The sequence below is a fragment of the Coturnix japonica genome, chromosome 14 (assembly GCF_054131305.1).
Source record: "Coturnix japonica strain WE chromosome 14, WE-NBRP24, whole genome shotgun sequence".
Classification (NCBI taxonomy): domain Eukaryota; kingdom Metazoa; phylum Chordata; class Aves; order Galliformes; family Phasianidae; genus Coturnix; species Coturnix japonica.
Window position 1 is genome coordinate 18,159,340 of NC_140676.1, and position 16,036 is coordinate 18,175,375.

At 48.4% G+C, this 16,036-nt stretch overlaps 1 protein-coding gene across 6 annotated transcripts; it reads left to right on the plus strand.

The window, feature by feature from the left end:
- Positions 1-2,290: 2,290 nt before the first annotated feature.
- On the plus strand, positions 2,291-15,641 carry SORD (sorbitol dehydrogenase). 6 transcript variants are annotated; one of them, XM_015872333.3, is made up of 11 exons: positions 2,291-2,433; positions 4,015-4,129; positions 4,256-4,391; positions 4,858-4,891; positions 5,529-5,693; positions 7,193-7,352; positions 9,154-9,272; positions 9,707-9,772; positions 13,360-13,535; positions 14,331-14,452; positions 14,819-15,641. In XM_015872333.3, exons 2-11 carry the CDS (start codon positions 4,086-4,088, stop codon positions 14,982-14,984), a joined length of 1,188 nt encoding a protein of 395 aa, XP_015727819.1. In that variant the 5' UTR covers positions 2,291-2,433; positions 4,015-4,085; the 3' UTR covers positions 14,985-15,641. The 6 variants fall into 6 exon arrangements, with proteins under 6 accessions (XP_015727819.1, XP_085371172.1, XP_015727820.1 ...); XM_085515045.1 differs by having other exon boundaries at positions 2,325-2,433; positions 4,327-4,391; XM_085515042.1 differs by having other exon boundaries at positions 2,341-3,924; positions 3,998-4,129.
- The last annotated feature ends 395 nt before the right edge of the window (positions 15,642-16,036 follow it).

The window sequence follows — 16,036 nt, forward strand, 5'->3', positions numbered from 1 at the left end:
ATCTTGCTGCTTGGAAAGGTTGGTGGTGAGTTCTGTATTTCTGAGAATAAAGATAGAAACAAGGGACAGGACAGCCCCAGTGAGCAACACGAAAGGTCCAGCCACCTCTCCCTGGACAGGAGGAAGTGCTCCATGCTCTTGAAAATCTGATGAAATCCGGGTGCTTTTCTCATAAGCAGATTGTGAATGGTCAACTAAACATCACTGTTGCAGGGAAAATTAAATAAAATACAAATTGATGGGAGGACCTGAAGCGTGATGCCCTTTGAGCAGGAAAAATAAAGCAAGCAGCTGAGGAATGATTCTGAAGAAACTTTAAGTCTAAGCTATGCAAATAGCCACCAGCTTAGGAGATTTCTTATCAATTCGATTATGGAATAGGTGGAGAAGGCAGGTTGAGTGGTGGCACGTAGGCACAGGGATAGATGAATGTCTTGACTCAGAACAGAATGCTGCATGTATTGATAATCTGCAACCAGAAAGTCCCCCGGATTCTTGACTATTTTGCACTGTAAACTAACAACTATGACATGACATTTACAGTACTGCTACTACCATGCTTGAGAGACATATGCATGCCCTTTGTGGTCATAAGTTGTTGATGCCTACCAGCTTGCATGGAAAAGAAACAGAAAAGAAACAATCGGGTCCTAAGTAGTTTTTATTTGTAGCTTTCTTTGGTTGGTGGTCAAAAGTGTTTGCCAGGTAGCACTGAAAGACAAACAATGAGAAATAGACCATGATACGAGCTTCAAAGCTTCTTTTAAACCAGAGTCTCAGAGGAACTTCATAGCAGCTGGCCAAGACCTTGTGATATTTAAGGATTAGACCCACACTGGACAGCAAGTTCTGTCAGAGAAAATACAGGGGGAAAACTTGAATTGGAATCAGAAGAAAAGCTGAAAAGAGGAGAGGAGGTTGGAGTGCTGACAGTCATGGCAGGGAGGGGTGGGAGAGCTGAAGGGACCAGTTCTGCCTCAACAAAAAGCTGTTTGTCTGCACTAATGCTGCCAAGGAACTGCCTTCCTTCAGCGGGGCAGGGAGCACAAGCTGTCCAGCCACGTGGCTGTGCTGGCCAAGGGCATTACTGCACCTTGAGAAGAGCCAGCACCACCAGTTCCTGCTGGAAGAACAAGCTTTCGGCCTGCTGGGTTATTCAAAGCACAGCTTAGGCTGCATGAGAATCCCAAGACAGGCTTAATTCTGGGCATACTTAGGGTTTTCCTTGAAAATCAGCAGATAAAATCACAGAATCACCAAAATCAGAAAATACATCCAAGATCATCCAGTCCAACTGTCCACCTACCGCCCGTATTTGCCCACTAACCCACATCCCTCAGTACCACATCTAAGCATTTCTGGAGCACACATGGCCTGCCCTGTAGGACAGCTTGAAGGCTGGCTGCGACACATCCCATAAAGGAAAGCCACAAGCAGGTGCCTCCAGCAAATCAGCACATTCAGGAGGAGACAGACACTCACTGTCCTTCTGCAATATGCACAAGTGTCAACACTGGGGCTTCATCAAGGGAGGTGTACTGCTGTGTAAACACTGAGTAACACCTCCTGTCACAGCTTCCCCTGCCCTTGTAACCACAGGTAACCACAGGTCAGCTTGCAGTCACCAATTCCACCCTGCCTCCGACAAACAGCACTGGGAACAACAGATGCAGCTGACCCCAATGCAGAGGAACGCCTCAGCCCACGCCTGGCTGCAAGGTAAAAAAAGAAAAGGAAGTTGAGGCCTCCCATTCATACAAGCAAACAAATGCAGCAGGAAGAAGTAGCAACATGCAGAGTTGAAGCTATTTTTAAGTGATTCTGGCAACTGTTGCATGACACATCCTGAGTGGTTTGTTTTGTTTTTTAAAGGAAGAGTTTTCAAAGGCTGGAAAACTCTCAACTTCGGGCTGCTCAGGGAAACACAGGGGTGAATGATGTGGAGATCTCAGACGCCTCTGTCCGCAGGGGATCTCATACAGAAAGCACACCTGCCACCTCGAGGGCCTGAAAGCTCAAGGTTTATTCCCTAAGCCCACCTCCCTGCAGGAGAACGATGAGCAGCCGCTGTGTGACTGCAAGGCCCCAGGCCTGCCGCTGCTGTGTTTACGCTGGGCTGAGCGAAGAGCGGGGACAGGGCCAAGAAGGGACCGGGCCCGCAGCCCCCGGCAGGCACCGGCTCCGCGGGCACCGGGAGGGCGGAGCGGGGCTGCCAGGCGGTGGGCTGGGCCAGGCCGGGCCGCTGCGGGGCCAGGGGGAGCGAGGCCTGCGGGGCGGCGCCGGACCGGCCGGGGGCAGAGGGCGGCCCCGCGGCGGGGGGAGGCTTCGCAGTCGGCCCTTGGACCCGAGAGCCGAGCCGAGCCGAGCCGAGCCATGGCGGAGCTGGGGCAGAACCTGGCCGTGGTAGTGCACCGAGCCGGGGACCTGCGGCTGGTACGGGCCGGGGGAGCGGGGCCGGAGGGAGCGGGAGGCGGGCGGGAGGGCCGCGCAGCCGGCGGGGGCTGCAGAGAAAAGGCGTTCCCAGAGACGGCAATTGCACCTGCGGGAGGTGCTGGTGTGGGATGGCGGGGTGCTGCAGGGCCGACCCTGCACAACACACGGAGCTCACAATGAAGGCCGGGCCGTGCTCATGTGTGTGAGCCCTTCGTGGCTCCCTCCAGCCCGGCCCTGCTGCAGCCTTCACTGCGAATGCATGCAGCAGCAGCCTGTCTGCTGCCCGAAGTGAAAGGCCCTGCACAGTGAGTGAGGAACAAGCTGGTCCCTCTGGTTCAAGAACATGTTCCCAAGGTCCTGTCATTCAGAAAGGTGCTCGAGGCTTGTGATGGTAGATGCTGGCTCATCCCATTTGTATGTCTGGTCTCAAATCCTGCATCAAAAGGACCTGGGAAGACTGGGCATAAGCCATCAGTGTGTCTTCACAGCTCAGAAAGCCAGCTGTATCTTGACTGCATCTGAAGCAGCACAGCCAGCAGGGCAAGGGAATCTGCCCCTGTGCTCTGTGCTGTGCGACCTCACCTGGAGTGCTGCATCCAGGAGGGGAGTTCTTAGTGCAGGAGAGACACGAAGCTGCTGGAGTGCATCCAGAGGAAGGCCATGAAAATGCTCCAGGTGATGGAAAACCTCCATAGGAGGACAGGTTGAGAGCTGAGGCTGTTCAGCTTGGAGAAGACTCTGAGGTGACCTGGTAGTGGCCTTCGGTACCTCATGGGGCTGTAAGAAAGAAGGGGACAGACTCTTTAGCAGGGTCTGTTTTGATAGTTTGAGGAGAAACAGTTTCAAACCGCAAGAGAGAAGATTTAGGTTGGATGTAAGGAGAACGTGTTGTACAGTATAGTGAGGTGATGGAACAGGTTGCCCGCTGCCAGAGGTGGTGGATACTCTGTCCCTGGAGATACTCAAGGTCAGGCTGGATGGGGCTCTGAGCACCTGACCTAGCTGTACATATCAATGTTCATTGCAGGGGGGTTGGACTTCTGTGTTTATTTGCCCCAATTCTCTTGTTGCAGTGCCCCACTGGTCATATTAAGAGATAGAATAGGAAACTTTGAACTTGCTGTCTGCATTACTGATGGGTAAAGTTAGGTGAGATAGTCTTTCCCATGACACCCACATCCTTCTGAACTTGTCTTCCACAGGGACAGTTGCTGTGAATTCAGATTCTGATCTATGTTACGTGAAAATATATTGATATATTTTTGTTAATTCTTCTTTCAATCTTGTACAGTTAGAGCAGCCTTCTGTTTTCTGCCACTTCAAGGTATATTGGTTTGTATCCTTCCTCTCTTAATATATCTTATTTCACTGAAGAAAATGCTGCTTTGTTGCTGAAATTTTCCAGAAAATTTCCTTTTCTCCATTGAATTCAGATATCTTTCATTGCTAGCTAGATACTGCAGGCACTCTTGCAAAAAGATACAGCCAGAGGTAAGCACTGCAAATAGCAAACACCTGCTGTGGGCACACTATTCTCTGATGTCCACCAAATGTTTCCTAGTAGCTGCTGTATTTAAACAGGAGCTCTGAGAACAGGAGATCTGCTGAGAGGACACCTGCCCAGTCTTGGCCTCTGAGCAAAGGGCTCTAGGATGCATGAAAATTTGAGCAGCAAGTGGGATCTGCAGAGAGCAAGGTTAGTGCATACTGCTTTAGTGAGGGCTTTCTTAGAAGCGTGACCCTAAAGGTGGGCTTTGGGTGAATTTCTTATTGTTAACAGGAAAATAAATGTAACCTTCTCCCCTTTACTTTCTTGACATAGAGGAGAAATGTATGACAAAGCTTCTTTAAAGGTGGGATGTTCACGTGCCCCTTCTGTGTTCTTGACCCCAGACTTCAGGGATGTTTGGAAGCACAACATGCAGTGGGGCAACACTGCATCGTTCCATCTCAGTGTTGTAAGACCCAACAAAACTCTTCCTTTCTCTTTTGAAGTAACTGGGGGAGATCAGCAGAGGCAGAAAGCTTGGGAGGTTGGGAGGAAGGATGACCTGTGGCCAACAGCCAGCACTTTGTGATGACTTTCAGAAGCCTGCAACTATTACTCATCCTATGAAGAGGTGTTCATGCAAATTGGTGGATATGTGACTTTAAATATGGTTTACAGTGGCATTTACTAGTGACATTTAGTTATTGCTCTGTAGTAAGAATAGTTTCTTTGTAGTATGATCACAGAATCATAGAATCCTTGGAGTTGGAAGGGGCCTTTAAAGATCATCTAGTCCAACTCCCTGCAGTGAACAGGGGCATCCACAGCTACATTTGTTGCTCAGAGCCCTGTCCAGCATGGCCTTGGATGACATCCACCATGTCTCGGGGCAACAAGCAGCTGAGTCCCTCTTGTCTTTTTCTGTTTGTCCGCAGGAAAACCGTCCGATCCCGGAACCGGGTCCCAATGGTAGGTCTGGATATGGTTGGTTCTACCTGTCACCTTTGCTGCTCTGTTTTCTTTTCTCATTCTCTTTTGTCACTCCATGATACTATAAACAGCTGAGAGAGTATAAAGTAATAATAATAAAAACAGAATCCGCAGCTGATGATGCTGTGTTTCCCTTTGAAAAGAAGAGCTGGGGCAGTCTCAGAAGGAGCCAAGTGTCTGGCCTTGTTTGCATCCTATTTCATGTATTTCATATTACGCTGCTCTTGGGACAAACCAGAGGATCTTACTGAAGGGCTGAATAGTAACAGGCCAGGTGTGTGGGCTCGTGGGATTTGATCCACTGCTCTCTCCAGGACTGAAATTATAACTTCAGAAGAAGGAGAAAACTTGCTCTTTTGTGTTTGCTTCAGGAGTCAGCATGCCCGTCTTAGCTTCTATTAGCTTTTATTGACAGGGATCTCGCCCTATTTTAAGCTTTCCTGAAATGAAAATCCGTGTGCGGTTTGACATTTCAGCATGTCTCATGGATGTGCCATCTGTCCTTAAAGCGTTTATGTGCAGTTATGGTGCATCTATTTAATTCCAGTCAATTTGGATATTTCAGAGCTGGTTTGACCATGGTTGTGGGACAGTGACTGTGTCTCTCTTCTGGCAGAGGTCCTCCTGCGGATGCATTCTGTTGGAATCTGTGGTTCCGACGTTCATTACTGGCAGCACGGTCGAATTGGAGATTTTGTTGTGAAGAACCCCATGGTTTTGGGGCACGAAGCTTCTGGGACTGTCATCAAAGTGGGAGCAGGAGTGACACATCTGAAACCAGGTGATTAGAATCGAGTCTGTCTTTGGAGCTCTTTGTTTTCCTGAGAGTAAATTGATAACAGGCTGTGCTTTTCCATTGCAGTGATGCATCTGCTTTTATGGGCTGTGGGTCACACAGTCTGACCCTCCTCTTAAAGTGCTACGGTGCTTATGTATCACCCAACTTGACTGCTGTGGTTTGTGTTTTTCTTAGGGATATCTCAGTACCTTGTGTTACCTTGATCTGCCTTGATTTTCTTTTATTGCAGGTCAGAATGCATGCTGATAAAAGGTGCCTTTTGAGAAAGCTGGAGAAAGCTTCAGAAACCACACGCATTACTCTTGCCAACAACCTGCTGTTAATGTTTCTTCAGTGTGTGTGTGCATGAAGGAGCAAGTGGCCTCCTGCAGTGGAGAGGGCCATTGGTGCAATTGTATGAGGCCTCATGTTGTTACCTCTGCAGTTTGCAGAAATGTCCTAGAAAATGGATTTAGCAGCAAACTTTGCCATTTGCTGATGACTGCGAGTTAAGCAGAGTTGGAGAGGAGGCCTAGAGGGAGGTAGCAGGGTGCATGGGTGCTGGGATGCAGATGAAATTCAGTGCAGATGAAGGAGGAAGAGAAATTGCTGCGGATTACGAAGCGCAGAGAACCCAGATACAGCCTGGTTATTCCCAAAACTGAATGTAATGGGAGGCTGGGAGAACATAAAGCATGTCCTGTCCCACTCTCCCCTGGGCATTCCCTATGTGCCATATCACAGATATATCATACTGAGCTTGAGCAGATCTTTACTTTAGTCCTTCCTTTTGATGTCACTGTACCTAATTAAGAGCCTTTTGCTGGAGAGAGTTTAGCACTGACTGGCTTTCTCTGCCAAATAAAAAGGAACCATCTTCTGTCCCTGGTGTACTTATCATGTGATCCCACCATTTTTTTCCTTTAGCCTATTGTACCATATAGGTACATTTAAATTATTATTGGTTGTTTTGCAGCATGTGTCTTCCCAGCCACCCTGAATATGTTATCATTGGCATCAAGCTATTTCTGTTCTCTGATATCTCCTGCCTCAGTCCTTGCTGATACCTCTGCATCTTGAGTTCCTTTCCAGCTTAGTGACCAGCAGAGTTTTCCTGCTTTGTCTTAATTGTTTCTTACTCTGACTGTTAGACATTTTGAATGAGATCTATCAGTGCGGGATTGCTTAGGCTGAGGACTGTCCTTTCATCTATTGAGGCTGAGTGCAGCTGGAGAGAGATTTGTGTGTGACTGAGCCTCCATCTGCTCTGTGGCTGTGCCTCTGAAACCCCAGTTCTTTTCATCTAACTGCAAAGGTCTTGGGGAGGAGGCCTCTGTAAAGGAAGTGTTGGGAACTTGCCTGCTGTGAGCAGTGTGATCTTTCTCAGCTAACAGATGTCTTTCATGCTTCTCCCATGCCAGGGTTTCATGCTGTTCTGAGCTACCCCATGCTATGTGCTCACCTTCCCTCTCAGTAACACACTCTGCTTTCACCCCTGGCAGGTGACCGCGTGGCCATTGAGCCTGGTGTCCCAAGAGAAACAGATGAGTTCTGCAAAACTGGCCGCTACAACCTGTCTCCAACCATCTTCTTCTGTGCAACACCTCCTGATGATGGGAACCTGTGCCGCTACTACAAGCACAGTGCCAGCTACTGCTACAAGTCAGTCCTGCACCCTTTGCAGAGAAACCTGTACTCCCTGCAGGGGGATTAGGTGAAGCAGTCACCCTTGGCCCTTTTGAGTATCACAGTGAGCGCTCTGTAATTGAACGCAACAGGTTTTGTTGCTTTCTGATCCATGAATGACATGTAAAGGCTGGGACGGCAGCCACTTTGCAAAGTGTTTATCAGGCAGGTGTAGCCTTCCCCTCTGGTGCCAGACATCAACAGACATTTCCTGCATATTTTGTGCAATGTCACTGCTGGTTCACCCTGTAATTATTTCCTCTTCTCGCATGGTCCCTGCTCTTGGAGTCTTTTGTCTTTATATCCTTGCCTTCTTAGAACAGTGCCTGCAGGTCTTTGATTCCAGTATTATTGCTGCTTTTCAGGAGGCACCACATCAGTTGCTGACGCTTCGCTCTGGCATTTGAAACAGTCACTCTGGTTATAGCAGAACAGGAAGAGAAAACAGCATCCCTACTAAGCTGGTTTTTTTATGTGGCTCTGAGTGGCCCCACTGAGCTGCCAGTGTTACACACCTGTTTTCATATCCACTTGATCAAACTTGAGTGTGCTCTTAATTGTGGCAGGATCGACATGTTTGCTTAAGAGCAAACCCGTGTTTAAGTACTCCAGCAAATTACTACGCTAAAAGTTGCATAAACCTGTATGGTATTATACCCGTGTAAGTGCATTTACACAGGAAGGTAGAAATAGGGTAAGATTCTGGTCCCTTGAGACAGGTGTCTATCTGGAGCTTTTCTTTCATAGAGATGTACTACAGCTGCCTTCCCACAACTGTCATTTCCATTGCTTTGTATTTGTGGTGGCCTGGCTGAGCTCTGACCTTGAGCTTCCCAATGCTGTCCCAGCACCCGCTGTGCAGCCACACTGGTGGCTTTCTGAAAGTCTGGGATTTATTTCCATTAGCAGCGCAGAAGGGATTCACCCTTCCTCTGCTTTTTTCCCAACAGTTTTGCTATCTGCTTTATGCTTCTGTTTCTGTCCAAAAGATGTTTGATACCCTTTGTATGCATCTGTGATGTCTTCAGGGACCAGTCCACTGGTTGAAACACTTTGTGCATCATGTCTAGGGCACGATGAGGAGACCTGCTTCTGGCTGCCTTTGGTTTATGTGGCATCACAAGGGGAAATGGATTTAAGTTGAAAGAGGGAAGATTTAGGTTGGATGTTAGGGGGAAGTTCTTCACTAGGAGAGTGGTTAGGCCCTGGAACAGGCTGCCCAGGGAGGTTGTGGATGCCCCATCCATGGAGGTGTTCAAGGCCAGGTTGGACGGGGCCCTGGGCAACCTGATCTAGTAAACATGGAAATTTGGAGGCCCTGCCAGGCAGGGGGGTTGGAGCTTCATGATCCTTGAGGTCCCTTCCAACCCGGGTCATTCTGTGATTCTGTGATCACCATTGGCTTGTGCTAGGTAGCAAGGTGTTTACTGAAGCATGGAGGAGCTGGACTAGATGATCTTTAAAGGTCCCTGTCATCTTAGAAGATACCATGATTCTATGGAGCTACGAGGCTCTACCTAAATGAGGGCTCTGGGGTTTCACTGATGGGTCGCAGCTGTAGGGCAACCTACAGATAGTGTGGAGAAGTTTGTGGGTCTCTGTGTTGGGTACTTAGGCAATGCAACCTCTTGAAATGCCTTCCAGTTGTACATTTCTCAGGTAAGAATGTATTTTGCAGTGGTTAATTAGACTCATTGTTTAATCTTCAAGTATCACTGCTTTTCTCCTCACTCTTAAAAACCTCCTTGGTGACTTTTGCCGTGTCTGACTCTTGCAGGCTTCCAGATAATGTTACCTTTGAAGAAGGGGCCCTTGTTGAGCCACTTTCAGTGGGAATCCATGCCTGCAAAAGAGCAGGAGTCACTCTGGGAAGCAGAGTCTTCGTAAGTGGCTCAGGTATGGTAGAAGTCCTCAGTCCCTGTGTTCTTTGCCAGCAGTGGCACAGAGGGGGATGGACAGGGTGCAGGCTATGCTTCTAGACTCAGATGTAAGTGTGGGTCATGGGACAGTGTTGGCAGTGCCAGGGGAGACCTTGAGGCTGTCCTTGCCCATGCTGCACTGCAGAGCTGCACTCCGAGAAGCCGGAATGCAAAGTACAAGGCAAGCTGTGCCAGTCAGCTCAAGGTAGCGGAGGACCAGGTGATGTTTTCATTTCAGAGTCCCTCCTTTACCAGTAGCTGCTCTCCACATCTGTTCTCACTGTGCTAAGATTGTGTTGATTCTGTGCCCACCTGGAAGCACAGGCAGAACCCAGCTCTGGGCACATTAAAATTTTGCAGCCGGTGTTGTCTGACAGTTGTAAATGTACTTTTTCTGCTCTTGGTATCCAGGACCAATTGGCCTTGTTAATGTGATTGTAGCCAAGATGATGGGTGCAACAGAAGTGGTAGTTACAGGTAAGTCCTTTCAATCCTTAGAAGCATGCTTCTTTCACGTGATACCTTGCTATTACTTCAGGGTAGCTGCTTGGACACATCATGCCTGTCTGTGAATGTACTAGTAGTGTGCTTTTTTGGAGGGTATCTTAATAAACATCTCATTTTCCAAGACAGACAGGCTGGATTGCTGGGCTGAAGCCAATGGGATGAGGTTCTACAGGACCATGTGCCGGGTCCTGCACTTTGGCCGCAACAACCCCAGGCAACACTACAGGCTTAGGGCGGAGTGGCTGGAGAACTGTGTAGAGGAAATGGACCTGGGGGTATTGATGGGTGCTCTGCTGAACATGAGCCAGCAGACCTTATCACTCTCTATAACTACCTGAAGAGAGGTTGTAGAGAGCTGGGCGTCAGCTTCTCTTGTGTAAGTAGTGATAAGACAAATGAGAATGGCCTCAAGTTGCGCCAGGGGAGGTTCAGAATGGATGTTAGGAAATACTGCTGCTCTAAAAGAGTGGTCAGGCAGTGGAATGGGCTGCCCAGGGAGGTGGTGGAGTCACCGACCCTGGAAGTATTCAGGGAGCATTTAGACATTGTGTTGGTGGCCATCGTTTAGTGAGAACTATTGGCGATGGACAGTTGAATGGGATGATCTTGTAGGTTGAACATGTGTTTGTTTGGGTCTGGAAAACCTTTGAGCATGGAGATCTCACTAAGCAGAAAGCTGAAGTGTTCTGGGCCGAAGCCCCAGCACGGTTCTTTCAGAAGGCTGTTGCTTCATCTCCCCGCTTTGGACCAGCTTCTTTTGACTTCTTGGTTACTGTTTTTCAGTCTTCAAGTTGAGAGACAAAATTCCACCCTTTTGCTTTTCCGGAAGGATCCTTCAGTAATAGATTGCATCAAAACCAGAGGCTGCTTATTGCCTTCTCCTCCCAAAATGCTCATTCTGCCAAGTCAAGGGCATATTTTGCTCTGCTGGCCCCACCCTGCAGGGTGTGCTTGCTGGATGTAATCAATTCAGGCCTTAGATTTTGCTAAGTGTCGTCATCCAAGGATGATGGTTGCCATAACAGGAAGATCAGCTTGATCTCTTGTATCATACCCTTGCCGCATGATCTGAGCTACCGCAGAGGTTGGTGGGTGACCCAGTCCATGGGTGGGGAAGAGGCTGATGAGTGGTCATGACACTACAACATGTGTCCCAAGTGACCGTAGGGAGTTCTTTGTACCCACTTTGTAGGGTGAGTGAGGTCTGGGTAACGATCCTGCCCTATACATATCTGCACATGGCCCACCTGGGGCTGAGATACTCTGAGATACCCACGCAGGTGCCGCCTCTAGTCAAATATTTGTGCACAACATGAGCTGAGCAAAGGGTTCCATTTGCCTTGTTGTCAAATATTTGTACGTGACTTGAGCTGAGCAAAGGGTTCCATTTGCCTTGTTGTTGCCGGGGGTTTTGCTGTTCTTCTCAAGGAACTGCTTTTGGTGTCAGGTTTAGGAACCGATACCTGTGAGGTGACTGACCAACAAGTCCTTTCTGTTGTCTGCCACCAAATTCATTCAGCTCATCGCACACAAGTTTTATATTTGTCCATGGAGAACTTTGTCTGCACAGCACACTGGAAGCTCATTGCTTTAAATGTTTGTTTTGGAAGACTATGCACGAGTGTATAACTTGCTAGCAGAGCTTTCCCTGAGTGTTGGCAGAACTCAGCTCTTATGGCTGCTGTCAGAGCTGGAGCCAGCAGGTGTTGGAAATCTTCTGAAGGAACTCCAGCACTGTAGCTAGAGCCTGACACTCAGCTCTACCCTTCCTTGTGTACACCAGAGCTTTGCTTTCCTACCAACTATTGCACCTTACCTGGTACAAAATACTGGTGCTTCTGATAACCTGCTGTCCTTAAAGACGTGTAGAAGAGCAGCCCTATACCCCAAGCAAATGAAGCAGTGGTCAGGTATTTCTATGAGAGTGTTGGACTGTCTTGCCTTTTTCTATCATTTAAAATGCACTTGGTATTTCCTGCCTAGGGGATATTCTTCTCCTTGTGCTGTTTAAATCTCAAGTCCTGAGTACTGGTGCCTCTGGAAACCCTGGAATTTGGTGTCAGGGAAGGTGAATAACTAGACCAGGTTCATCTCCTTTATGAAGGTCGATCAACACAGAACATGTGAGAGCTTCAAGAATATTTCCCAGTTAAAGTGGCTTAAAGTGTGATTTGATAACTTCTGTGGGATTAGAAATGCAAGACTGGGCTACTTAGAATGGCAGTGAGAACAGTGATTATCTCTGGCTGGGAAGTGAACATTAATTTCTGCCTAAAGGCAAGAGGCAGCCCTGTAATTCTTTAAGTGAGGATTTACCCCCAGGAGTTATGTGGGGTTTAGCCACAATGAGGTTTAAAATCTAAACATCTTGGTCCTACACACTGACAAGTGCTGGACAGAATAGTAGCCTTTGGATTGGAGAACCTGCAGTTCTGGCAGCTTTAGTGAATGTTTAACAGTGATTCACACAGGCCAAGTGCACTAAGATGTTACCAGAGGCCTGACTGATGGTATTGCTTCTCTTCCTGCATTCCTCTCCTGTGCAAGGACTTCCCTTGATGAGCAGATGAGGAAGCTGACACCAGCTGCAGGAGAAGTGTGTGGTTTTTTCCTTGGGCTTTGCTCCCATACACTGAGATTTGAGAGACACACCAGCCATGCCAGGCAGAAGTGCTGCTTAGCTGTCGAAGTGCCTGAAAACCAGCAGCTTTTGTTGTTTGGGAAGTCTCTGAGTGCAGCTTGGTGCTAAGTGTAACTGTACACCCTGCCCATAGTGCTCAGAGCTTGGGAAGGGTAGAGGTGATTCATATCTCCTGCAGCCTCATCTTTTGGGGCTTCCAGCACTGAGTTTCCAGCCTTGGCTTTTCATAATTTTCCAGTGTTTTATAACCCTTTGTTCTTCCTTCTTGAAACTTCCCCCAAGCTTTTCTGGGTGCTCATCTCTGGGTGTGCCTGCACCTGGCCAGGAGCCTTCTCACTGCCAGCAGGGACATGTCCATCACCTATCCTGGCAGTAAGGTTATGTTTCCTGCATGATGGGCAGGGCACGTTCTCTGGCCTCGCATCCTTCCAGCACTGGGGCTGACTCATAGCAGCTCACATCAGAGCACCGGACTCACCAATCCTCACTCCTGTTCTCTGCCTTTGATTCAGACTTCTTTTCCAATGCAAACACATGGGCCTCTGCAGATCATGGCTTTGGCAGGCAAAGAGATGATTTCTAACTGGAGATCATGAAATCGCTGAGGTTGGACAAGACCTTAAAGATCACCAAGTCCAACCACACTGCCTTCTTGATCATATTCAGGCCTCAACCACATGTGCTTCCATCAGGCTCCTTGATGGCAGTCATCTGCTTGCATCAAGGCTGGGCAACCCTTTGGCCTGGGTGGGCTACAGAAATTCATGGGACTCATCTTGAGGTAGTAAGAGCTGGGCACTGAACAGGATGGTTCTGCATGTCAGATGGGGGTAGGAAGCAGACTGCAGGCTCAGGTTCTTGCTCCCCCTCTGATTTGTGTGTTGAACTGCTGTTGACACGTTATGTCCTTCCACAGATTTATCTGCCCCTCGCCTGCAGACTGCCAAGGAGGTGGGGGCAGATTATACCATTCAGGTAAAGAATGAGACCCCGCAGGAGGTGGCTGCCAAAGTGGAAAGTCTGCTTGGCTGCATGCCTGACATAACTCTGGAGTGCACCGGAGTCCAAGCCTGTATCCAGGCCAGCATTTATGTGAGTACCAGTTGTCCCTGGGATAGAACAGTACTGGGTTTTGCTTTCCCTTTCTGAGACCTGGTGATGGAGACAGTTCTTTCAGTACCATTCCCTCAATTTCAGCGGGCTTAGCACAGGGGAGAGAAGATGAGTGGAAAACCACAAACTGGAGACTAATTATCCACCGAGGGATGATTTAAAAGTCAGTCTTTTCAGACAACACTGAAATAACTGATTTGATGCTAGATGTGCTTAACACAGAGACTAAAGGAGCACTGTGAAACCCAGGTGTGGCTACACAGCAGCGTCAGGTAGCTGGTACAAATAGAACAGAATCTTTCATTAAGTCCCAGTAAAGAGGATAATTAAGAAAATTAAAAGGAGGTGAAGAAAAGCAGCTGTGGAGGGGATATTTTGCTCTTGTGAACCTTGTAATGGTAGGATGTAAAGTAGACACTTCTCTGAGGTTGGCAATGAAAGGACAGGAGACAAATGGGATGAGCTGCAGAAAGAAATTCCAAGAGAGCATCGGTCTTGTAGATGTTTTAAATGTTTCCTACTGAGATCCATAAGTAACTTCTGTACTCCTGAGCGCCAGTCATTATACAGAATGAGGTTTAGATGACAAAATCCCTCAGGGCTTTTTGAAAGATTGCCATGTTTATCATGTGTTTCACACTCGGGGTCTCCTGGCAGCATCCTGCCTCTCCCAGCTCTTCCACCGTGCCCCAGGCCATCCATCACAGCCACAAAGAGCACCTTTATTTTTAGACTGATGGCAACATACAATATATTAGTGTGTCTTTTCTCCAGGCCACTCGTTCTGGAGGGACACTGGTGCTGGTGGGGCTGGGCCCTGAGATGGTGACCGTGCCCATTGTGAATGCTGCAGTGCGGGAGGTCGATATCCGCGGGATATTCCGCTACTGCAACACGTGAGTCTCACCACTGGTGTCTCCATGTCTTTCCTTCCCGACATCCTTGAGAAGGTTTATACTTGCTCTTGGCCCTTTGTGCTGGGAGATCCTAAGCAGCTGTGTGAAAAGCTGGCTGCATTTGCCTTCCTAACCATTACATGGAAGATTGTGGGCAGAATTCCCTTGGTTGCCTGGGCTGAACAAGTTACTGTAATGAAGCCAGGTTCCTCTTTGCCTTTTCCTTGAGGCTCCAAGTTTGGATGTTGTGTTGAGGGATATGATTTAGCTGGGAAGTATTGGTGATGGTTGGACTGGATGATCTTCTAGGTCTTTTCCAACCTTGATAATTCTGTGATTCTGTGATTCTTGCTGTTTCCCTTACAGGTGGCCTGTGGCCATTTCCTTGCTCGCATCCAAGCGGATCAACATCAAGCCCTTGGTTACACACCGCTTCCCCCTGGAAAAGGCTCTTGAGGCATTTGAGACCACAAAGAGGGGAGAAGGGGTAAAAGTCATGCTGAAATGTGATCCCACTAACCAGAACCCATGAGGTGCTGCAGAGCCCGGCCCTCTCCCTCTTGCACCGCCTGCCTGAGATGCAAAGCATGAAGCCACGAGAGGCCGATGTACGGCTGTTGCATGTTTACACAGTCACCTTATGCAGGCAGTGTTTTGTAATAGAGCTAAGAAATCAAATGATAATGAAGGTGAATGGCACTGAGGGATACATGATTTTGCACATCCCCTTGGGGGTGCTCAGGGACTATAACAGCCTGTGGAACAAAACCTGACCAGGGAGCATCTGAATGTACAGATTGTTCACCCCATGCTCCTCAGACGGCAAACTGCAGGTCCTGAAAGCCCAGTACTGTTTTGGTGAAGCTGGGCTTGGAAGCTGCCTTGTCTCTGGCTGGGAAAGCAGATCCTGGTCTTTATGGGGCTGCTGGTGGGGAGCACAGCATGGGGAAAGCATAGCAGGGGAGCAGCATCACTAAGATAATACCACTGTGAATGAATTGTAACTTCTTTGGGATATCAGCCCTTCCTGCTGAGTCAGTGAGCCATGAATGAAGTACTTGCCAAGGAGCAGGTTGAAGATAATCTAATCTTAGATTACGGTTGTGTTAATTTTAATAATAGGAGATCACTCTGAGATCCCTTTCTTGGGCCAGCACTGGCCTTCCCACAATAAATGCTACCTTCCTGGTGTCTGTGTCCTCTGATGGTTTGAAGGGGTCTGTGACTATTGGACTGTGCTGTCTTCTGGGCTTTTGTGCTTCTGGTCCTCACCAGCCTATGGGAGCTCAGTGACCCAATGAGACTTTTCTCCAAGGCTCAGCCTCTGTGGGTGCCCCCTAGACAAGGTCTTTCAGGGAAGCACTGCAGGGGCACCACAGGGCAGGTTAGGGGGCTGTGCCCAGTCTTACATCCTTGTCCTTCCTGCCCTCAGTTCTTCTGTATGCTGAGTGGAGGGGAAATTCACTCCTGTTGAATATTTCTAGGTGGGATGGTGCAGATACTCTAATGGGAGCAACAGCAGCATGATGCAACAAGTACTGCAAGTCTGCAGGTGACTAAGACTCATCACAGAAGGCAGTAAAA

Excerpts from the sequence above, each read along its gene's own strand:
- SORD (XM_015872333.3), top strand. The coding sequence starts at position 4,086 with ATGCATGAAAATTTGAGCAGCAAGTGGGATCTGCAGAGAGCAAG. Across the intron at positions 4,892-5,528 it reads CCCGGAACCGGGTCCCAATG|AGGTCCTCCTGCGGATGCAT; the intron begins GTAGGTCTGGAT and ends CTCTTCTGGCAG. Across the intron at positions 14,453-14,818 it reads ATATTCCGCTACTGCAACAC|GTGGCCTGTGGCCATTTCCT; the intron begins GTGAGTCTCACC and ends TTTCCCTTACAG.